The sequence below is a fragment of the Sparus aurata genome, chromosome 3, assembly GCF_900880675.1.
Source record: "Sparus aurata chromosome 3, fSpaAur1.1, whole genome shotgun sequence".
NCBI classification, from domain to species: Eukaryota; Metazoa; Chordata; class Actinopteri; order Spariformes; family Sparidae; genus Sparus; species Sparus aurata.
In genome coordinates, this window is record NC_044189.1 from 12,035,557 (window position 1) to 12,059,388 (window position 23,832).

General features: G+C 44.4%; 3 protein-coding genes and 1 non-coding gene across 7 annotated transcripts; 2 read left to right on the top strand and 2 right to left on the bottom strand.

Moving 5' to 3' along the window:
* The first annotated feature begins 550 nt into the window (after nt 1-550).
* hax1 (HCLS1 associated protein X-1) lies at nt 551-3,692 on the top strand. 2 transcript variants are annotated; one of them, XM_030409855.1, is made up of 7 exons: nt 551-849; nt 1,197-1,450; nt 2,210-2,418; nt 2,506-2,569; nt 2,659-2,792; nt 3,022-3,148; nt 3,238-3,692. In XM_030409855.1, the coding sequence occupies exons 1-7, from the start codon at nt 785-787 to the stop codon at nt 3,309-3,311; spliced, it is 927 nt and encodes a 308-aa protein (XP_030265715.1). In that variant the 5' UTR covers nt 551-784; the 3' UTR covers nt 3,312-3,692. The 2 variants fall into 2 exon arrangements, with proteins under 2 accessions (XP_030265715.1, XP_030265722.1); XM_030409862.1 differs by having other exon boundaries at nt 625-849; nt 3,022-3,133.
* A 3,993-nt stretch (nt 3,693-7,685) lies between these two features.
* aqp10b (aquaporin 10b) lies at nt 7,686-12,018 on the top strand. The gene is made up of 6 exons (XM_030411879.1): nt 7,686-8,145; nt 8,772-8,898; nt 10,710-10,847; nt 11,257-11,375; nt 11,457-11,674; nt 11,762-12,018. The coding sequence occupies exons 1-6, from the start codon at nt 7,831-7,833 to the stop codon at nt 11,967-11,969; spliced, it is 1,125 nt and encodes a 374-aa protein (XP_030267739.1). The 5' UTR covers nt 7,686-7,830; the 3' UTR covers nt 11,970-12,018.
* A 1,163-nt stretch (nt 12,019-13,181) lies between these two features.
* znf687b (zinc finger protein 687b) lies at nt 13,182-23,704 on the bottom strand. Of its 3 annotated transcripts, none has more exons than XM_030411876.1 (10): nt 23,569-23,704; nt 20,522-22,861; nt 19,191-19,486; nt 18,914-19,098; nt 18,159-18,335; nt 17,910-18,072; nt 17,249-17,605; nt 16,187-16,287; nt 15,393-15,480; nt 13,182-15,147 (listed from the first exon to the last, which is right to left on the bottom strand). In XM_030411876.1, exons 2-10 carry the CDS (start codon nt 22,845-22,847, stop codon nt 14,548-14,550), a joined length of 4,293 nt encoding a protein of 1,430 aa, XP_030267736.1. In that variant the 5' UTR covers nt 22,848-22,861; nt 23,569-23,704; the 3' UTR covers nt 13,182-14,547. The 3 variants fall into 3 exon arrangements, with proteins under 3 accessions (XP_030267736.1, XP_030267738.1, XP_030267737.1); XM_030411878.1 differs by having other exon boundaries at nt 19,191-19,453; nt 23,569-23,701; XM_030411877.1 differs by lacking the exon at nt 23,569-23,704 and adding an exon at nt 23,275-23,551.
* Nucleotides 17,717-17,853, bottom strand: LOC115579603 (small nucleolar RNA SNORA13). The gene has a single exon (XR_003983695.1). It is a non-coding gene; the product is annotated as a small nucleolar RNA SNORA13 (small nucleolar RNA).
* Nucleotides 23,705-23,832: the final 128 nt, after the last annotated feature.

The window sequence follows — 23,832 nt, forward strand, 5'->3', positions numbered from 1 at the left end:
TATATATAGATCTCTCTCTCTCTCAAATTACAAGATAAAAATTCTAAATTATGACGTGGAAAGATAGAATTATGAGTTTGAAAAGTCTGAATTTGGAATTATGAGATGCGTCATAATTATGAAAGTCGAAATGATCAGATAAAAAGTTGAAATAATGAGATAAAGGTCAAAACCTATGATGTACATAAATTATGATTGAGTGATACAATTCAAATGAATTAACATTTATCTTTATCTCATAATTAGGACTTTCTATCACATATTGTGACTTGTATCTCATAATTGTATCTTATTAAACTCATACTGTTGACTTTTTATCCCATAATTATGTATTTAATCTTGTAATTTGGCTTATTATCTCGCAATTATGATCTTTTATCTCGTAACTTTGGCTTGCTATCCCATGATTGCGACTTTTTAACCCATAATTTTGACTTTGTATTATTTTTTTGCTCAGAAATTTTACTAATCTATCTCGTATTTATGACTAGCTGTAGGAAAGAGCCTTTTTTTATATCAAGGCTTTTTTCTCCTTAAATTGCATCGCTGGACCTCCACATTTAACTTACTGATGCTTGTACAAGTCTGGCTGTTACTTCTGTTGCGCTTCTCTTCTCTAATTTACGGTAAAGCAGCATTACGACTGGTTGCGTCATTCTGAAGTTCTAGAACACTTTACGGCACTGTTGACAACAAGCTGGCTGTCGTTTCACCCAGTGGGTGTGCACTGCTTGTGTCTCTCACTTGTAGTTATGGTTTAGTTTTCAACAAACACTTTCATTAAATGAGTGTTTTCGATTTATTTCGCGGGTTCTTCGGGGTCCCTGGAGGCCATTACCGCGGCCGAAGGTGAGTTAATGGAGTCGGAGCGTGAAGAACGCAGCTGTCGGTGAGCTAAGCTAAGCTAACAGAAAGTTGGCTAACTTCGCTCCTCACGCTGTGGTGTGAGTTAGGTAATGAGACTGCTTTGGTTAGAAGCTTAGTGTTACTCTGCCAGAATGACCACAGGGATCCCACCTTAGTAGCATGGCGGGTTTATTTAGGCAAAGAGTGACCTCGGGATTAACACGATTGAGTGCTTTGACGTCTATAAACGTAACTGCCTTGACCTTTCAGAGAACTCTGGCTAGCCGAAAGTGAGAGTAAATAACAGTCCATGTAGATACTGAAGTGGCAACAATGTTCCTCTGCAACAGGGACCCCTTCTTCGATGCCATGACTCATGACGACGACGATGATGACGATGACGAAGAAGATGGGTTCCGCTACGATGGGTTCCGAGGGGAGCAGCAGGACCCCTTCGACAGCGCCTGGAGGTTTGGCTTCAGTTTTGGTCCGGACGGGATGAGGATGCAGGAGCCTCCTGGTTTTGGCCACGTCCTCAGGGAGATGGAGGAGATATTTACCCAGCTGGGCCGCTGGGAAGGACGGCCAGAGTCTGGACACAGTGGTATGACACCTGAGCTGTGATAAAGTACCTAACCATTCCTTTTTGCCAGCTTTACTTGTGGCATTCTTGACCCTGGGGCACATCCACCTGAAGGCTCTCCACCTGTCAGTTACAGTGCTTTATATGTGCATATACTTCAAGAAGTTAAAGGAGAAGATCACCCAAAAATGTCATTATATGTGCACCCTTATGCCGATGAAAAGTCAGGTGAAGTTTGGTAGTCCACAGAACATTTCTTCAGCTTCACAGCAAAACAGCTACTGAAGTAGATTGGGACTTGTATTACAACTGAGAAAGAAAACAAAACAAAAATGGCTCCACCCAAGTCTCCAGAAGCCCCGAGATCCCAAATAGATTTGAAAAGGTGTGATTTTCTTGTAAAGAAACCAAACATGGTCAGATTTGGCTGATATAACTGCATCATCCGGTCTGTCTTTTCTCCGCCTGTAGCTTTGATCCTTCACTGAAACCAGTGTTACTTTTGACAGTAAATAATTTCCAATTAAAGCCAAAGTGTTCAAGCTCTTAAATGATTTTTATATCAAGTTTCTACCTGCTCCAGAGACTGAGAATAAAAAGGTTTTAGTAAATGTTAACAGGTCTGTCAGGTTCTCCAGAAAGTCCTCAAGTTCTAGGAATTGTTTTCAAACAATGCCTCAGGTTGTAAAATGCATTTTTAATGAGCGCCGCGGTCTCAATGGGTTGAAGTGGATTTTCTGTTTGATTCCTGAATCAGTTTATGTCTCTGTAATTTCCCAGGTGTTCCCTTGCTGCCACCACCTCAGGACAGAGCAGAGAGGGGTGAAAGGAGGTCCAGTGGGAACCCCCTGAGAGATTTTATGCTCAAATCTCCTAAAGGTGACCCAGGAGGACCCCCACCAGGGCCGTCTAGAGAACCCAGAAATGATGGCTTCCCTTCTCATGAGCCACCCGGCTCGCCATTCCACGGCTGGACTCCATTTTCAAAAGTAAATAAGATATTCTGACTTTCACACTTTTCTTTCTCTGGCAACGTGACGTGTTACTGTATCATCTTTCTTATATATTCTTTGTAGTTTAATGATATCTGGAAAAAGGGTCCACAGAGAGGTCCAGAGGAGGGGCCCAGAGAAGACGGAGGTAGGTGAGAATTTAATCTTCCAGGAAAGTGAAGTGCTTTTTTTTTCCCCCAGTGTGCCAATTTATTTCCTGATTCCCATCCTTTCCAGATCTGGACTCTGCAGTGTCCTCTGGAGGCCTGGATCAGATTCTGACACCACCTGCTGGTCAGGCACCGAACCAACCCAGGAGTCGATCATTCTTCCAGTCTGTCACTGTCACCAAGGTGGTGAAACCTGATGGGGTGAGAGAAACAGTCTATCTAATATATCATGGACAGGTGATGTGGCCCAGTGGGTGTAACGTCACGTAATGCTGCCAGGGTCTGAGAAAAAAATCCTAAAAATATTTGCACAGTTTAAACTGTAAGGCCATATGTAAATCATTCTGACGCAAATCTATTTATGTCTTTAATTGCAATCATCTTTTGCCAGTTTTGAATGAATGTTATTCTCTATTTTTCTGTGTGTCAGACTGTGGAGGAGAGGCGAACAGTCAGAGACAGCCAAGGCAAAGAAGAGACTACAGTGACCCGTTCAGGAGGTCCTGGGAGTCTGGAGGGACCAGACCATCAAACCGGACCAGGTCAGTCTATACAGAGTAGGTGTTTTCAAACTGTCCGCCGACAGGTTTTTAGTTTATCTTAATAAGCTTGATCCATTTCTAATGCATCCTCATTTCTATTTCAGGCGGTCAGCATCCATTTTCGGACTTGCGGGACGACGACTCGTTATTCTCTAAGTTCTTTGGAGGGTTTAGATAAAATGTGACAAGATGTATGTTCTCTGGACTGCTTTGCTTTTGTTCATTTCAGTCTATGAGTGTTTCTCTAAAAGCTGTGAGTTTGCAGATTTGTAGGATTTACGTATGTGGACAGAATACCTGCCCGACCTACGATTGCCAAAATGAATGATTCAGCTCTCCGGCCTGTTTTTAAGATGAAACCAATATTATTTTCTAGCTGATCACGTTCCTTTAGACTAGAAGCTGCCAATCCCGACTACTAGTGATTCTGACAGATTAAGACACATCAGGCACTAAACAGTACACAAATACATATTTTATTTTTTTGAATTGTCCTGTAGGATATTCTTGTGTGGGTGTGAGTGTGTTTGACATGTCAAATAAAGTCTTAATATATTTACCAAGTTGTCCTGTTTTTGTATTTCAGTTTTGCAGTTTTACTTATGCAACAACTCGGAAAATTGTCCAAAAAGTCGAACTTTTAACTTGAGTTACAGTGTATATATTTTGTTTTTATTTGTAGTCACAACAACCAAACCAAATAAACAACTTAATACGGTCATATTTGTCTGATTTTACTGCATCATCTGGTTGAGACATTAGTGTCTTATCTTTGACAGTAATCAGTGTTACTTCTTAACACTACTTTTGATCTAGTTTTAGTCGGGTTTTATTCACCTGAGGTTTGAGGTTCAGAGAACCGGGAAAAAGGTTCTGATGGATCAGAATCGGAATTTCCTTTATTTGTCCCACAAACTGGGAAATTTCTTCACCACAGCAGCCAAAGGACAGGATATTGTAATAGAAATAATAATATAAAAAAAAATAAACAATATAATAAAAAAGTAAGAAGTATAAAATAGAACATGGCGCAGCTGTAACCAAATAAACAGGACATTGAACAACATGGTTAATCAACCACTTTAAAACTATTTGTATGTGCTAACTTTAATAATATTGGTGTACTGGAAGGGATTCCTAAAATGTGAACTAAAATGAAACACAGAAGCAAATATCGATAGAAAAACACTAATGCAGTAGTAAATGCAGCGTTTGTGTTATTCACATGTGTTTTTGTGCCTGACGAGGTCCACCAATTGTTTACATCTTCCCATCTTATTCTCTCATTCCACCTTAAAGCTGTAGTGTGTAACTATTTTTTGATATATTTGCTAAAATTGCCATAATGATCTTACAGTAGAATAAGATACAGATCAGCTGTGTAAAAGTCCACTGTCTGTGGCTCCACCCAGTGGGCCTAATTTGATTAGCAAGAATCCACAGCTCCAGATCAACACGACCAATCAGAGCCAAGGGGCGTGTCTGAGAAGTGTCAGTCATTCTTGTTCATACCCTGCTGGCAGCTCCTCTCCCTCAGGCAGCCTGTACTGGGCAGTGCCCCTCCCCCACGCAGGCGCAGTGCCTACTCTTACCTGGTCTGATACGTTCAAGTGCAAGCCCAAACTAAATGGCAGAGAACAGACAACAACAACAAAGCCGAAAAATGCCCCATCATTGGCGAAGTCAAAGAGAAGAAAGAAGAAGACTGACTAAGAAAAACAGTGTAAAAACAAAGAATTGGACCAAGCCAGAGAGAAAACATTGATAAATATTGGAGCATCATTTCAGAGGTGGAGGGAGCTGCGGGATTTGTAAGGACTCAAGAGTGACGCAGAGTTGGCTGCTTTTCTGCTGGACAAGTAAGGATCCCTGCTTGATATATGTTTATTCTGTGTTTTAATTTGATATATGTTTCATTCTATGTTTTAACCACAAGTTCGGCAGTTACAGTAATACTCGCAATAGCGCATATCGTTCTACAGCGTTGCAGTCAAGCTACGTAGCTTGTTGGTAAATTTAGCTTGTACGCTAACTCCGGTATTTAGCTTTGTCTTTATGGCTACTGGTAAGTAAAAGTGTCTTTCAAGTGACCTGGCAGTTCTAACATTAGTTTGTGTTCAGTACGCTCTGAAGTGGTTGAACTGGTTTAGAGAAAAATAACGTTACTTATACCTGGTAACTCTGTCTACCACGATGTGAGGAATATTGATTGTTACTCGGGTTACTACAATGACTCGGCATGAGGCACTCATCATTGTAATTTAGTTGTATTGATCAGAAATAGAACAATCAGGGTTTATGTTATTGTTATTTTGAATGACCGGTCTTGGTTATCCGGCGTCCTCTGTTACATGGTTACAAGCCTGCTCCTGCACAGCAGGCTCCTCTGTGGGGAGGGGCTTTGAAGGCAGAGCTGAGAGAGGGAGAAGGAGGGAGGGAGGGAGCTGTGCTCATTCAAATTCCCACTTTTTTGTCAAAACTCCAGTCTGCAGCTTTAAACTCATTTCTTCTTCTTCTTCTTCTTCTTCTTCTTCTTCTTCTTCTTCACTTTCCCCTCTCTTGCAAATGGGCCTCCACAGTGTCAGTGTGACCTGGATCAGGTTTTTGGTTTCAGTGTGCTCCAGCAGAGATGTCTTTGATACAGAAAGAATGATAATTCCTGTTCAGCAACGATTACAAAAAATCACAGTGCTCTTTCATGTGTGAAACATCAAAAGGTCTCACTGCTCCGGTTCATTCTCGTGCTCTCTTCCTTCACGAGGGGAGGAGAGATCGTGGTATGTAGGAGTTTTCCTTTGAAAAACAGGCGGTACACTCCACTTCTCTTGTGTTCTCAGTTTCCAAAGGTTAAGATGAGCCTTCCCTGCTCATTGAACTCATTTTCTTTCTCCGCCCTATAGATAATTCTGTTTACATAGCTTTTTGATCTGTTCACTGAGCAGAAATCACCAACCAGAGACAGGATCATGTGTATGCGTGGAGCTGAGTGTTACAGGTGTATCAACTCAACTCAATACAAAATGTCATATTTTCAAAGTTGCTTCTGACGTCTTTCATGCATGAATTATTAAATCACAAAGTAATTGTTTTAACAGTGTTTGTTTTTGTAAAAACATGATAAATCATGCCAATATAACTGTTTTATTTGCAGTTTATATTAGTTTCCAGTGAACATCATGGATTAATAATATAAAAAGTGAAATCCTTTTATTCTCAGAAAGCCAGACAGGTAAAAACAATGATTTTTAATAAAAATAAGACGGTAGAAATCCTTTTATCCAGATTTTAATTACAATTTTTCTTGTAATTTTTTTTTCTTCTCCTGTGTCTTGAAAGTACATCTGTCCTCACAGTGGAGGTATATTCTGCATATTGGGCCGACATGTTGTTGTCGCTGGTACAGTTTGTTGATGTTTGATTGCTTATGCTGATTCTGATCTTGCTGCTGTTGTTGGACCACTTTACTGATCATCTCGATTTATTTTGAATTAGGACCTTATTTAGGGCTATAGAGGGATAGTCATCGTTGTGTTGTTTTTATTGCTGTCCTGATGATTGTTCAGTGATGAAGTGCTGCTGAGCACATGTTCTGTCGTGTTTGTGTGGAACCAGGTGAATATTGTTTTCCTTTTCATGAAAATTCTTTTTTTGGTTTGTTTTTAATGTGTGGAACTAAATTTCACGAGAAGAAAAAAAATGTTTCTTGATGTGTGGAACGGCAGCAAAAATAATTTAAAGAAAATTGTCATGAAAGAAAAAAAAATCCACACATGAAAACATTTATTCACTTAAATAGTGTTGTTTCAAGTGTAAATAACAGAGTGCTTCCAGTTGTTTCAAGTTCCAAGTTTGAAAAATAAAATAATAATCAGAAAGTGTTTGCAGGATGCACATACTCGAGCATTTTGAAGTCATCAGAAATAAACTCAGATGTCTTTCAGCTTCCCTTTTCATTCGGTCACATGTAGTAGGAGGGTTATCTTTCACAGGAAATATACGGGCTGGTTAACTTATTCTACGAGGCTATAAAATAGAGATGAGATGTTTCTATGCAGTGCTTTGCTCCTCTTGTATAACGCACTGAGTAATCTGATGGCCATTTAAAGGCGTTTTATGGTCTCTCTGCAAACATGTTATCTCCTCCTGGGTGTTGGTCATTTGCAATTATTTACTCCACCAGCTGCAGTGTGTACAGAATAGGTACATTTAATATGCATCTTGTGTTAAATCTACAGTCTAACCTGTCTCTCTCATGTCTGTTTGAGGGGTAATAACTCTTATCAGCGATCACACCGATAAACACACAAGCACAAGGTCCCAGCCAGAGAGATTTCCATCTCTTATCTGCTTTATTATGCTGTGGTCATTTATACAGATGCAGCATGAACCCGCACACCAAGTTGTTCCAGGTAAATGGAAATATTAACAGTGGAGCAAGACAGACATGTGTATTCTGTTCCTGTTTGTATTCAGGGAAACAAGAAAAGAAGAAGTGTAACAACCAATCAAACGAGAGGAACAATCAGAGTCAATTCCGATCAGGTGAAGTCGCAGAGAAACCAGCCCAGTGAAGCAGTGTGAGCCCAGTGAAGCAGTGTGAGCCCAGTGAAGCAGTGTGAGCCCAGTGAAGCAGTGTGAGCCCAGCTCTGCGCAGCCAGGATTTTTCTCATCATGCCTGCTGTGATTTAGGCATCAGGATGTCCTACAGCGTGAACTACTCTCCTCTGCTGCGTGCACACACTCCGCCGCCGCCTCCTCAGCCATGCCATAAAGTGTGTGACGTAGCCTACAGCTCCAGTATGAAAGGGCAAACTCTGCTCAGTAAGACGGACAGTGCGGTGCTGTGTGGCTCGGACCCACCTGATGACGGCGTCCCGCCTCTGAAAGCTGACCAGTGGCCGGACGGTGCAGAGGAAACCTCGGGGATGGAGAGGCTGCTGAGGAAGTGTCAGATCAGAAACCAGCTGGTCAGGGAGTGTTTGGCTGAGTGCCTCGGAGTCTATGTCCTGATTGTGAGTATTTTTCTTCAAGGATCTGAACTTAATTTAGCTGCACAAGGCATTTTGGCGTAGGTGGAGAGGGTTTACCAAATGTGTCTCCCTCTAAAGCATCAATTTGTCAAAGGAAAGCAACAGATTCGGCCTTTAAATGTGCTTGAATATTTACAAAGCCTCCTGAAAACAAAGAATTTCTAACTTTCCAAAGTGTTTGACATGGTTTCAGAAAAAGAAATACGCGCTTAGTCTTTTTGTTTTGAAGCAGCTTGTGAATCCACACAATGGATAACCAAAGGACTTTGGCCTGAGAACTAGACAGACAAAATAAGAGGGGGAGGCTGGGGGAGGATAGAGAGAGAGAGGGTGGCGTGTTGCTCATCAGTGATTTGAAGTGAGCAGTGATGTTTGTGTCTCTCACCTGTCAGGGCAATGAACATTTACAACGTAAATCATAAAGCAGGTTCCTTGGAAATGAGGTTCATAAAAAAAAAAAAAAGATGATACGAAGGCTGCAGACTTGCTTAGCTGAGCACAGAGTGTCATCACATCTGGATCACCGCTGTTGTCAGGTTTCTGTTTGACTGATCTTCACCGGGTTGTCGTATTAAACTAACGCAGCTCTTCATGTCACGCCCCTGCAGCTGTTCGGATGTGGCTCTGCCGCCCAGGTGACCACGAGCCAAGACAAGAACGGGCAGTACCTGTCGATCAATCTGGGCTTTGCTCTGGGAGTGACATTCGGGGTGTTTGTGTCCCGCGGAGTCTCAGGTGAGGGACTGTGTGAACATTAACGGCGAGGTGACAGGGAAGAAAAGCAAGTCCCTCATTCTCGTTTCTCCTCGTTTTCTTTGACCTTGAACCTTTTCTCTTAAAGGGGGAATGTGAAGTCTCATAATTGCTTCAAGTGTCAGATCTCCGACAGTTTCTTTAGAGCAAAGCTAAGTCAGAACAGAACCATTGTCCTCATACATAAAGTGAACCTTTAAGATCCTTGGTGCAATTTTTATATATTTTGTGCATTTTGTAATGGGGAAGAAAGAACAGTACAGTACATTTTTGAGATATAATACAAAATGAAACACTGTAATAATAACAGCTCAAATGTAAAAGGGGCATTTCAATTGAAGTGTTTATAAGGAAGGTAAAAAAAGGATATATATATATATATATATATATATATATATATATATATATATCTCTCTCTATATCTCTTTATATATCTATCTCTCTATATCTCTCTCTCTATCTCTCTCTCTCTCTGTCTCTATGTCTCTCTGTGGGCTCTCTCTCTCATCTCTGTGTCTCTATCTCTCTCTCTCTCTTATCTCTCTCTTCTCTCTCCTCTCTCTCTCTCTCTATCGTTCTTCTCTGTCTCTGTCTCTCCTCGCTCTCCTCTCTCTCTCTCTCTCTATCTCTCTCTCTCCTCTCTCTCTCTCCTCTCTCTCTCTCTCTCTCTCTCTCTTCTCTCTCTCTCTCTCTCTCTCTCTTATAATGATATGGATATATACAGTCAATATTTCACAAACTGTCCGTTTGATGAGTGAGGCAGACAGGTCAAGTATGCCAGACGATAAAAACACTCCTTGATTATCTTACACGAGTTTGTCATTTATCTCTGACGTGAAGACGGTCTTCCTCGCAGCACATGTGAGGATGTCGTACAGTCTGCCAGACAGTGGCAGTTCTAGACCAGTTTTAATAGGGGGGCCAGGTTGGGGCCGGCTTTTTTTTTTTAAGGGGCACATACAACCCGGAAAAATAGATAAATCCCTCATTCAGACAAAACAGTGTTTACAATTTCAGCAATTTTGATTGGGTAGTAAACTGCTGAGACGCTTTATTTCGGCCTTTCCCTTCAAAACAAAATCATTGCAAGAAATCTTTCACTGTATAATTGATGCAGACTCCCTGTCGGGGGGGAGGCCACAGGGAACCGCCCCTAGAACCGCCCCTGCTTCCAGAGCAACAATAACACCTCGACTCGAGTCCACGAGCAATAAAATCGCGCTGATCGCACCAATTAACTTGAACGTTATTGCCAAGGAAGAGCCATTATGACATGTGAATTAGGACATGAAAATGCAGTCATTAAATGAGTTCGAAAAAAAAAAAAATCAGACTAGCCTGCCTTCTGCCAAAACAAAAATCTCTTGCAGTTGTCACTTTCAGTCACCGCGCAGGTCAACACTTCTCAACAGGATCATATGTATGTGTAAAAGTTGGGCTGCAACTAACTGTTATTTTCATCAATAATCAATCACGATTAACGTATCTATCACTTAGTCTGAAAAAAATGTTTAAAGAATTGTGAAAATTCCAGAAGTGGCGCCAAAGCGGCGTCGTCAGGTTGCTTCTTTTCTCCAACCACCACTACAAAACTCTTCATTTACCATCAGAAATGACAAAGACCGGCAGTAAAGATTTGACAATTTCTGGGAAAAATGAAACAAATTGAAAGTCAGAATAGTTAGGAATCAATTAACTGACGTAATGTCAAAGGTTACCTAAAATGTCAGAGTGTCATTATGCAAAGTTTGATGTTAGACGTGACCCTGACCTGATTATTTTCCCTCATTAAGGGGCCCATCTGAACCCGGCTGTGTCTCTGAGCTTGTGCGCTTTGGGCCGACATCCCTGGATGAAGCTGCCATTCTACGTCTTCTTCCAGGTGATGGGAGCCTTTCTGGCAGCAGCCACCGTTGGTCTGCAGTACTACGGTGAGTTACAGATCTCATGTTTTCACCCACATCTGTCTGTCGGTTGGTTGGTCAGCAGGATGACACAAAAACTTCTGAACAGATTTCTACAAAACTTGGATGGAAGATGAGTCTTGGCCCAGAATGGACCCCTTTAACTTCTGGTGCAAATCCAGAAGGTTTTCCTCACTTTGTTTAAGGTTGTGAGAGATGGCTACTTTCAACTCCTTCTTTAATATCTCAGGGAATAATGCACAGATCACAGGAATAACACAGTGTCTGTGAGTGAGTACACTTTCGTGTTTAAATTTTGGGTGAGCGGTTCTTTGGTAGGGATTGACTCAAGAGTGCCTTTGTTTGTTTTTCGTGTTTAGCATGCATAAAAGTGATAATAAGACAAGTGATTTCATGTGTTTTTACATGTTTGCAGATGCCATCCAGGCGTACAGCGGAGGTGAGCTGACGGTGACAGGTCCCACCGCCACCGCCGGCATATTCTCCACCTACCCAGCTGCCTACCTCAGTTTGTGGGGAGGTGTCGTGGACCAGGTCAGATACTGTAACACCAGATGTTGCCTTCGTTTTCACATTGCCTTTCTGCATGTGTGTGATGACTCCCCTGTTCTCCAGGTGATAGGCACAGCGGCCCTGCTGATGTGTGTCCTGGCTCTGGGGGACCAGAGGAACAGTCCCCTCCCTGATGGTCTGCAGCCGGTCCTGGTGGGAGCAGCCGTGCTGGTAATCGGCGTCTCGATGGGCTCCAACAGCGGCTACGCCCTCAACCCAGCCAGGGATTTGGGACCTCGACTGTTCACGTACATCGCCGGCTGGGGAGTGGATGTTTTCAAGTTAGTGGCAGCTGTATTCAAACCATGTAGTTTGCCCCACGTGAATGAGTTTAAGTCTGACTGGATGTGACCCTGCTGTCGTTGCAGGGCCGGAGGTGGCTGGTGGTGGGTGCCCATAGTGGCCCCCTGTGTCGGGGCGCTGCTGGGAACACTGATCTACATGCTGATGATTGAAGTGCACCACCCCAGTCTGTCTGAGCTCCACACGTCATGTCAAGAGGCTACTGAGGAGAAGGCGGGGGTGGAGCTGGAGGGGGTGAAGCCACACTGTGTAAAACCCAGCACTAAAATGTAGTGAGAAGGTTAAAGAAGCTGTGATTATACAGTAAAGGTTATTGATGGTATGCTTTCCTCTGAGGCTGTCTTTAATATCTGTGACAGGGTCGAGCAGTTTTACTGCAGAAAACTGAAATGACATTCTCGACTATGAATCCCGACAACTTTCCCTCCACCAGCAGGTCAGATTTTTCTCCTTGTCGAGTAAAACATGTCACGGATTGGACAGAGCTTCATTGTCGCCCAATGATGAATCCTAATGACGATTGTGGTTCCAGCTTACACCAAAAATCTTAATTCTGTCTATCTATTCACCCTCATGCCAATGGAAAGTCGGAATCAGAAATGTTTTGTAGACTACAAAGCATCGGGGTGAGTGGATAATGACTGAATTATTTTTTTTACTTGGCCTTAAATGTTCCCCTCGGGACGAATTCTAATGTCTTTTGGAATCTCGTGACTTTTCATTTGGCACCATCATCTGGTCAAACTTTTGATACATTGGGGCGCCATTTAGCTCGGTTGGTAGAGCGCACGTCCCATGTGCTGAGGCTCTGCAGCAGGCCTAGATTCGACTCCCGGCCTGGGTCCCTTTGCTGCATGTCACTCCCCCCCCCCCCCCTGTTTCCGGTCATATCTTCAGCTGTACTATCAATAAAGCCATAAAATGGCAAAAAAAAAAATCTTTAAAAAAAACCATCAAACAATTTGTTTTCTGATTGAACACCTGCAAAACTAATGACGTTCCCATCAGCCTTAGCAGGACTTTGTGTTTAGCGCTAATTAGCAGGTGCTTACATTTTTACTTTTTCATTCTTACTTTATCAACAGTGATATGTTGTGGGTTCTTTCTTGTGACAAATGTACTTTTAGTAAGACGCTTTGGACAAAAGTGTCTGTTAAATGCCCTAAATGTAAATTTAAACGCTAACAAAATTAATGAACTACAGTAAACCTCATCAGAATCGTAGTTTTGTGACAGACGCCCGTTTTCCACTGACATGGAACCAGTTCCGTTCCAGTTCCTGGACCATATTTTGAACCATTCGGAGCATTTCCACCCAAAAAATAATTGAGATGGATGAAGTTTTAGGTATTTTTTTCTTGACCAGAAGTACGAACCAAAGTGAGCGTGTCATATTCTAGAGGTTGCAACATACCAATGTTGATGTATACCGAGAAAAATGAGCAAGATGGCACCACGGCCGGAAGAACCTGCTGCACAAGTGAATCGTCTTCTTTTACACATTTATTTTCGAAACAGCACAAAAGTGTATGGCATTTCAGCAAGCAGACCACAACCATGGAAAAGAAAATGACATGAAATTTTTTTCCACTATTGAGCTATATAAATATGATATCATGACATATAAAAGATACAAACAAAACAAAAAAATCCACTCGTAGGCCATGAAGGCTGTTTTTGAAACATACAAAAGAAATGTGAATACAGCAAGCACTGATTCTGTCGATAAAAAAGAACCGTCTCAAAGAGATAAACGTTTGTATTCATACACATTAAGACAACACGACCCCCGCGCTCACCCTCTGCTTTGTAATTACAATGTATAGCTACCTCTGAGGGGGGAATTCTTTTTTCTTTTAGACTTCAAATTGTTTGGAGAGAGGGGGAAAAAAAAAAAAAGGGAACAGTACAAGTACAAATACTATACGTATTCACATTATCATAGCAAGTTACTAAAACCAGAACGCTTTCTTTTTAGTGTAATTATATGTATTTACATGGCAAAACTCGTACACATATACTACGGGCAGGAGGCCTGACCTCTCCTCTTGTTCTAGCTTAACGATTAACAACATCACACATTATTCACACTACACAGGCTACAGACCTCCAGTAACCTCGTCTCCTATAGTTTCTCACCTCGCGTCTTAGTCGCACCTTTGATGTCGAGTAAGATTTGACGCAACCAATTCGCACAAATACCAACAGTAGTAATGTGTTTTTTTTTTTTTAATCCGTATAAATAAATATCATAGCAACATAAAAATCAGTGTCAAATTCTCCAAAACACTCCCCTTCATGCGTCGGACGTCTTGAGATCTTGGCTTCGGATCAGTTTTGACGGCAGCGCGGGCTGTTAAAAGTGATCCAACGGCGCGATAGTTAGCGTGGACTTGAGGCAAACAAGTATGGATATCATGAACGATGTGAAGTACAAAAATATCGGCACTACAGCTGTCGGAGTACAGTGGGAGGTGTTCGTATTAAGTTTTACATGATGAAACAGGCAGGTGGCTACAGTCAGTGCAGAGTGACACTGAAATGGAAGGACAAGACATATTTTTTTTAGACACAGTATGGCTGATATATAAATGCTTTACTCGAGAGCCTTTCCACCCAAGAGTCTATCACAGGTGTGTTTAGTTAAGTGACCAGTAACGTGATCAAACATGCAATTACAATTGCACAGAAGAGGTGCCATACATAGAATAAAACTGTTCGTGGTGTCTAAAAACCTGCACAGGAAGCAGCTCTGTTTCATCTCAGGATCGACATTCATATTTCTACAGCCTCCATTCTCCTCCGTCCGCTCCACGCTCCACGCTCCCCGCTCCCCGCCCTCCTCCTCACTCTACTGCGGCTTGTCTGTTTTGTGTGCGGTGAGGAAGGCCATGCCGTGGGTCCTGAAGTGGGTGTTGAGGTCCGAGGCCTTGTCGAAACGCCGGCCGCACACCTTGCAGCCCAGGTTCCCCTCTCCGTCCTCGCCCAGCGCCTGAGGGGAGCCGGCGGGCGAGCCGTCGGGAGAGCCGTGGGCCCGCGGGGTGCCGCGGTCGGCGTCGCTCTGGGTGTCCCGCACGCGGTGGGTGATGAAGCGGTGCCTGCTGAGAGAGCCGGCTGACGCGAAGCAGACGCCGCACTGCAGGCACTGAAAGGAGGCGGTGTCGGCCCGGTGCTGGGGGATGTGGCGCTGGAACTCCGCCCCGTCCTCGGTGGAGAAGCCGCAGGGGACGCAACGGAAAACATTTTCGTCCTCCTCCAGCTCGTTGGGCGCTGACGTTGCAATGGACCCCCTGGTTCTCTTTGCAGGACCCGCACCCTCCTCGCCGTCCTCGTTGGCATTTTCTTCCTCGTCTCCCGCCCTGCCTCCAGGAGGTCCGCTCTCACCGTCTTGTTCTGAGGAGCTGCCTGGTCCTTCTCCTGTGGCTGCACGCTTCCTGGTCATCGGGGGACCCTGAGGAGGAACGCAGGGGGACAGATACTGAATGTTTGCATGTTTGCCAACTTCATACTCCAGATAATTAATAAAAAAAAAACAACAACATGCATTTCATAAAGCAAACAAACAACAAATAACCAGAAAAAATTAATTCTTCTATTTTGTGAACACTACATGCTCTAAACCTGCTTAGAATTACTATGTAGTATAGATTCAGGACACATCTTTTCATGAGGTTTTTAACGTAACTACTGACTCACTTGTCCGTCTGGGGTTCTGTGATGGAGCCGAACGTGCTTATCCAGTAAGAACCGACTGCCAAAGGTGCGTTTTCCTTCTGTGCAGTATCTGCGAAAATAATTAAGCAGGGTTAAGTCACTTCAATCATACCAGACTATAGACATTCCAGCCTACTTAAAGCAATATTATGTAACTTTTCTACCTTGAAATAACAGCTTTAAAAACATTTTTGATGGTACAGTGTCCTGTAACGGGGTGAGTGGTGACTCTGTCTCAGCCACTCCGCCCCCATCATGTGTTGTTACTTCCGTGAGAGGTGTAGGATCACAGAGTTACATACAACATATACGTTTTCAACACATGACATTCTTCTTTTGTACGATTTGTATTTAAATCATACAAAATGCCAATTTCTACATAATGTTGCTTTAATATTGTGTGACCCCTACACTGATATGTTTTTTAAAAATCTGACAGCAATCGCAAAACACAGAAGGTGTCAGATTTTTGTGCGTGGCTTGTGTCAGTGAAAATCTGTCACCGACCTGGATCTTTAACATACAGTGTCCTTTTCATTTTCCACAACGTGACACACATCAAGTGTTTTAAATGTTTCTGAATCCCAAAACTTTGATTATTTACAGAATGATGTATAATACAGCTGATTTAACTGTCTGACAGGCGTGAGTAGCAGATCAACCATTGAAATCTTGTTCGTTTTTAGCAAAAAAAATGAAATCTTTAACATTTTATATCACACTTGTGGGTCAGTTTGAATCTGTCAAACTCTTTGGTGAAAGTTGAAGCAACTCACTGGCAGTGGAAGACTCTCTTGTTGCCTTCGTGAATGACACGCTCGTGACGTCTCAGGCTGGAAGACGTGCTGAACGTGCCTCCACAAATACGACAGGGGAACTTTGGAGTTTGAAGAGCACACACACAGACACACACAGAGAGGCAGAGGGAGATAAGATAAAAAGATATTAAGTGCTACGGCTGTAGCGATACACTAATATACACGATATGATATATATCACGATATTCAGCCAACGATACGATTCGATACACTTACATCATTTTCTGAAAGATTTTAAAAGGGACAGTGTGATTTTGGTGACATCTTGTGAGTGAATACGACAATACAACCATTGAATTAATTGTAGGGCTGGGTATCACCAGGTACCTCGCGATACAATACCATCACAATATTTTGCCCTCAATAACGATAATATCACGATACAGCGATTCTGCGATAATTGACATATTGCAAGAAATTTCATCCACGATACATCACGATATCTGTGTCACTGAAGAAATTCAGAATTTATTGACTGCACTGAATCCATTTCACAGGAATTACAAAACATTGTCAATCAATTTCACATGAAAGACAGCCAATTAAACAAAGAGTATATTGCAGTGTCTCTTCTTAACACACACACTGACTACAACTATCATTAAATATCTATATGTGTGGGTTTCAGAGCTACTTAAACCATTTTTTAAATTTTATTTGGTTGTATACCTATGCTTGAATGAAGATAAAGCTGTCCGCTGAAGAGGGGTGGTGGTGGTGGGCCAAAAAAAAAAAAAAAAAAGATTTTTTTTTTTACATTTTTAAATATCGATAGTTGGCACCAGTCTATCGATAACGTACCTCAAGACGAAATATCGCGATATATCGTAGTATCGATATTTTGGCACACCCCATATTAAGTACTGTGCTGCAGTATGAACCGGAAATGAACAACAGCCTCCCGTCAAATATAAGCTGTTCTTTTTCTTGTTTGCATCCACGATCACAGGTCATCGTAACATCCACAAAATATAAACAGTTGGGTAACTTTAAGTAAACAATATAGGCAGTATGTCACACCTTGCCATGCTCCAACTTCACGTGACCTAGATAGTCATCGTTGTCAGTGAAGGTGGTCTGACACTGGGGGCAGGTCCACTCTGTCTGGGCAGCGGGTTGAGAGCTGCCCCCCGCGGCGGTCGAGTTCCCCCCCGGAGCCGTGTAGTCCTCGTCCGCATCATCGTCGTCGTCATCTTCCTCTTCTTCCTCCTCCTCCTCTTGCTCCCGCCCCCAGTCCTCTCCGTCGGAGTTGTCAGCTTTACCGGAGGATTTGGATTTGAGGCCAGAGGGACCCGAGGTGTTGGCCGGCGCTGAGGCGGCATTAGAGGCGTCGGACTGAGACTCTGTCTGTTTGGCTGACGGTCCTCTGTGAGCCGTCTGAGAGGGACGACAGCATAAAGAGCATTTAAATCAATTCATTCACCTTTAGAAGATATAAAATACAAGATCATCTGAATAAAAGACACTTATTTCTGTTACTAAATGAACGACTGTACTTGGTATAGAACTTATGACAAGGTCACCGAGAGGGGACCTTGATAAGGCCGATACAAGGATTTGCTGTGTGCCTTTGTCGACACCGCATTCACCGTTTGAAAGCAATGAATGGGCGACACATAAAGGAAGAGAGGCTGGTTCAACTCAAAGTCTAAAATCTTTGGTCTCTGCATAGAAAACTGACCTTGATATGCTCCATCATCGATCCTTTCTGGGCGTAGAGCTTGGTGCAGTCAGGACACTTGAACACGTGCACTTTTTGCTTGGCTAAATGAGTGTCAAAGTGCATGTACAGCAAGGGCTTCTGGGTAAAAACCGTATCACACATCACACACTTGTAGATCATTCTGCAAAAAGAGAACAGTTGATTTATATTTTAGGCATCTGCAATACGATGTGGCTATAGAAGTGTTCCGTGTCTGCATCCACGTACTTGGCCTGTCCTCCAGTCAGCACTGGGTGCTGGGTGCTGATGTGGCTCTGGGCGCTGGGGGAAGACTTGAAGGCCATAGGGCAGCTGGGGCACTTGTGGAAGACCTCGCAATGAGCAGTCTGAATGTGGGATTTGATGGAGTTCAACCCTCCGAATACAACCTGGCAGCTCGAGCACCTGGAGGAGATCAGAAAAACACAGCCTGATGAGATGAGTTCAAGCGTAAACCGACAGTGAAGTCAAGAAGAGCAGAAGATATATTAATTTATTCCTCAATGGGAAATTTCAGGTTTTCACTCTCTTTTCTTGTCTTTTTACACACACAATCACAAACACCACCTAAACACATGCACAAGTGTACAGAGGGGTATCAGAGTGAGGAGGCTGTGATTGAGACCATGAAATCATGAGGGAACATGTTTTTGAGTATGCCTTTTGAGTTGCTGACAATAAATCCAAATGAACGGCAGTTTCTGTGACAGCAGTTGTCTAAATCGAAGATCTGCTATTGTTTACTTCCTTAAACGGAAAAATGTATGGAAATTGAGCCAATTATACAAACTGCTGTTCACAGAACGTTTTTAATGCATTCAAGCTTACCCGATTAAATTTCATTTGATTGGTGCCCGTTCCTGTTTAGGTATCAAATCATGGCCCAGACATCAGTTGACACTAAATCATATGGTCATGACATTGTTGGCATACGTTGGGTGAGATGACAGGTCTTTATGATGGTTTGGAACATGTCTCCACACCTGTATCCAATGCGCCTGGCAAAATGCAGACAGGCCTCCTCCAGGTGGGTCTGGAAGCTCGCCTGCCTGGCGATGCCGCCACACTCAGGACAGACGTGAGGCGCTCGGTGTTTGTGAATCCTCTGGTGGGCGGACACGGCACAGGAGTTAGGCAGCATCATGGGAGGCGAGCATTGCGTACATGTCTGGAACAGAAGGGGAAAAAAAGGAAAATCAAACAAAAATCAGACCCGACCAACGCTGTGTCACAGCAGGAAACGAGGGAATACAGACTCACCGAGTTGGGAGAACCTCTGATCTGCTGGAGGTGGGTGACCAGCTCAGCTTTGCCGGAGAATTGCGTTTGGCACTCTGGACATTTGAAGTTGTTGTACTGCAGCCCCTCGGCCTTCTTGCAAGGCAGGGGCATCAGCGCCTGGGGGCCCTGAGGTGCACGTCGGACCGGTCGAGGCTGAGCCGCCGACGGAGCCGAAGCGTCCTTCATCGGGCTGGAGTTGGCGGAGGCGGCGGAGCCCCCGGTCGTGGTGGAGGGAGAGGAGACTGGAGGAGAGGAGGACGAAGGGGAGAGCAGGCCTGGTCAGCCACAGGTGGAAATCAGAAGAGACAAATGGGAAACGAGACGGGAGATGAGTCACAAGACGAATGATCGGAGTGAGGGTTTGTTTGATGAATATATTTTTGTTGTTCTTTAATTTAATTGACTTTGAAATAAATAATCGTACATGATGTACAGCTGTAATGACTAGTCAATCAACAGCATTTGTTTTTCATAAATAATTTGCTCCTCATTTTTGACAATTAAGGTGTTTTTTTCCCAGTGTTCAACGTCAATAAACTGAATCTCTTTGGGTTTCAGTCGGCCAAAGAAATTACTAGAAGACCCTATTTTGGGCTCTGATTATTAATCATTACTTTTCGGTATTTTCAATTTTTTTTTATAGACATAGTCATTGGCCGATCGCAGCCATACAATGATGTACACATCACTGATTGTTGGTTCCAAAAGCACTGAACACACTTTATTCAGCTCGTGTTCTGGGTCTGTAAAGTTGCATTAGTTAATCATCACAATCACTCGGCAATTTTGATCAACAGTCATTTGTCAAAAAAAGTTATATCATCGGTTTCTTAGTCCTCAGACTGGGAGAAAAGTATGTTTTTTCTATGTTTTTTAAAATTATTATTGTGAATTTAACCAAGTATTTCAATGAACACATAGTTAAAGGGGCACTACATTGTTTTGGATAAGAAATTCAAACTTAGAAATTTTATATTCCCAATATTAACGAGGTGAAGATACATAGATAGAAACTTTTATATTACCATAACTGAATAAACAAGCTGGTCTCAGAGGAAGATAAGTTCCCCAGAACACTGTTTAAAGCTAGAAAGGTGGCAGGGTCCGCCAATGTAAAACAAAGCAAAACAATATGAGATGGTGTCGTCCTTTATGGTCAGTCTGTTTATTCAGTCGTGAAAACAATTAATCAGTCATAACGATCTTTCTCTTCTGATTAAAATTGCTTCCCCAGAACTACATAATCCACCTTTATCCTAAAAAAAACCAAAACAATAATTCAAATAATTGCTAGCTGTAGCCCTACTCACCACCAATAGGTGTAATGTCCTGCTGTCCAATCATCTGCTCCACAGTGACCGGCCTCATGACGAGGTGCGAGCACTGCATGACCAGCCCACGCTCCTTATGCTCCCTGGCATGCAGCAGCAGGCTGCACTTATTGAAGAAGGCCAGCCTCTTTGCACAGTGGTTGCAGGTCACCTCGATGCGGAGCGACCGCCGGTCATAGTGGCGGGCCAGGCTGCGCTCCAGGGCGAAAGCGTCTCCGCACTCCAGGCAGCGGTACCCCGTGGCTGGGAGTGGGAGACCCCACTCAGGCGGAGGAGGCGCAGAGAGGTCGGGCTTGTAGCTCGGCAAAAGGTTCTTACTGTTCAGGATTTTGTTGAAAGCCTCCACCAGGCTTGACTGGCTGCGGGAGATCACAGCACCTGTGCTGTTGACGATGGAGGCGGGCTTGTTTGGCTGGAGCGTGCCGCCTATGATGGTGCCGCTGCCTCCGTTAGCTGTCTTAGTGGTGGTGCGGACGCTGATCCCACCGGCAGCGACAGAGAACTTGGGAGAGGAGGCCACAGAGGGAGTTACAGGCAGGGCAGCAGATTTAGTGATGCTTACGGCAGTGGCGGAAACCTTGGCCTTGTCTGACGCTGCCATTTTGTTTTGAACCTTCGTGGCGGCGGCGAGCATGACGGTGCTGGCTGCGAGTGTAGACACAGGCAGAGCATTGAGAGCGCTTACTTTCTGGGAAGATGTCGTCATGTGACCGGAAGCGTCAAGCTTTTGGGCCTTGCTTCCTAACACCTTGCGTTCACTTTGAGCTTTAGGGTCCAAACCTTTCCCTGCGGCACCACCTTTGGGCGCGACCCTTGTGACAGTTCTGGTGATTCCACCTGTGGAGGTTTTAATTGTCTTTATTCTGACTTTAAGGGGTCGGGATGGAGCTCCAGAGGCAGCAGGTGCAGCAGCAACACCTGCCTCTCCTCCGTCAGTGGACTGAGGTTTAACCTTGCCATCATTGACATCCATCTTCTCCTCACTTGTTCTCGCATTTTCTCCCTTGTCAGCTTTGCCATCATTGACCCTCTCAAGCCCATTCCCGACCTCCATCTCTTCCTCCTCCTCTTTGGGCTCGCGCAGTTCAGAAGGAGGCGGCGTGGAGGCCACGGCAGGGCTGGAGCACCTCTTAGCTGCAGTTGATTTTGGCATCTCTGGTTCGGGACTCTCTGGGGAGTCCCTCTCCTCTATGACATGTTCCGGATGCCTGTCCTCCAGCTGGGGACTCTCAGTTGAACCAGACTGGGGTGTTGATGAAGTCAGAGATGCACCTGACGGAGTGTCTCCCGGCTTAGGGTGAGACGCAGCAGAGGATGTGGGCTGGGTCGAGACAGAGTCAGACTTGTAACGTCGGCTCAGCTGAGTGCAAGTCGGGGAGTCCGGGTTCTCTTGGATCACCAGTGGACTCCCCAAATCAGGGTCAGAATCATCCTCCTCCATCTGCTGGTGCTGAAATCCAGCAGGGCCAACTTTGGGAGCTCCGTTAAAAGGCTGAGATGAGTGCAGCGGGTGTGATGAAAGGGCAGAAGGTGGAGTGGGAAGCAGAGGCTTGGAGGGCGGAAAGAAAGGCGAGGCTAGTCCGACGGCTCCCCCTGCAGTCAGAGGAGACGACCCGGCCGACAGAGAGGAAGACGACGGTAACGATGCTTTGACTCCATCCGCCCTCTCTTGGCCCGTATCCTGCTGCTGCTGGTGCTGCTGCTGTAGAAGCTGCATCTTCCTCGCCCGGCCCACTGGATCTCCAGACCCCTGCGCCACAAGCGGTTTAAGTCTGTTGAAAATGTTCCCGCCCTGCTTGTGAGACTTGGCCGCACCAGCGCCAGCTGCTTCCGAGGACACCTTAGGGGTGTTCATTGACCACGGCCCTCCGTTAGACTGGGTCTGACTGAGTGGAAGGGGTGTGGAGACTCCAGACGCCCCAAACCCGTTATGGTTAAGAGCCTCAGATTCAGCCATTCCGGGGGCACATGCTCCCAGTCTAGGACCCACATCCACCCCTGCAATCACATCAATAGGGTCCTGATCTGTGTCTCCATCACCTCCATCGTTGGTCTCAAGGCGCACTTTATTCTTCACAATCACACTAACAATTGAGGTGTCCGCCTGGGGGTCTGGGGGGCTCGGCGGTCTCATGGATGACCCAACACCCACCCCGGTATCCGACTTTCCCAGAGGTGCCCCAGCAGCTCCATGGGGTCCCTCTGCCTCATCTGGGGCAGACTGGATGGCCTCTTTGGCATCAATGTCAGGAATGTCAAATGCTGCCAACAGGTCATCAAAATCTGGGGTCTTCATGTCCCCCATACCGGGATTAACTCCTGTGAAAACACGAATTCATAGACATAACAGCAGAAGGCAGCAGGATACACCAGCATGAATCTGAGTTGTTGTGCATCAGCTTTAGCTCTGCCTTGCCAACATAAAACCTGCTACAAAATCTAAACACGGAAAATATTACAAGTGTTCGAAAGGTCGTTGTATCTTCGATGACGAGATTTACAGCATGCAGCTTCCTTTCAGCTCAAACTGACAGCTGATTAGCTTCATAACAGGGGAAGCTAGCTAAGCAACAAGGATCCTGTGCTAGCGTTAGCCAGCTAGCGCGACGCTAGCGATGCAGTTTCTGCAAACCGAACCCTCCTCTGGTAACAGGTTCAGCACTAATTTGCTATGAATGGGAAACACTGCTTCAATAATGCTATTAGTGCATGCCAGGCTTTGCAGTAGTGACCATTTGAGAAACTGGTCAGCCGGTGGGGGAGAAGCGAGCTCGGTTATTCGCAGCTAGCGATATTCCTCTCCCGACTGAGGCTGGGTTAGCTGGCCGCTGAGCTCCAGCCAAGACAGAGAGGGGTCATTTAGCTAACTAGCTAGCGTTCGCCAATAAAAAGCAAACTGGAGCGGTTTGCTGAGGTATGGTTTGACAGCGATAACAACCCGGTGATCGTAGGGTCGACGATGACACAGAAGAGGCCGGTTGGGATGGGGATTTTCGTTTAATATTTCATGTATTTTGATTGTTTACCTGGATATGCGATTCCCGACTATCCTAGCTCGTTTTCAGCTGAAAATGCTGCGCTTCCCGTCACATGACCCGGGATATCCTATCAGGCTGAGATAGCGCTGGAAAAATGCACGGAGGATGCCGCAAGCGACACGTATATTTATCCCCACTGTGCATGACATAAAGCATTAATAAATGTCCTAACCAGACTATTTTCAGCTTCGTGTGGAGCCATATGAATGCCGGGACAGCGATCCCTGCATCGCACCTTCTTGTCCTTCCTCT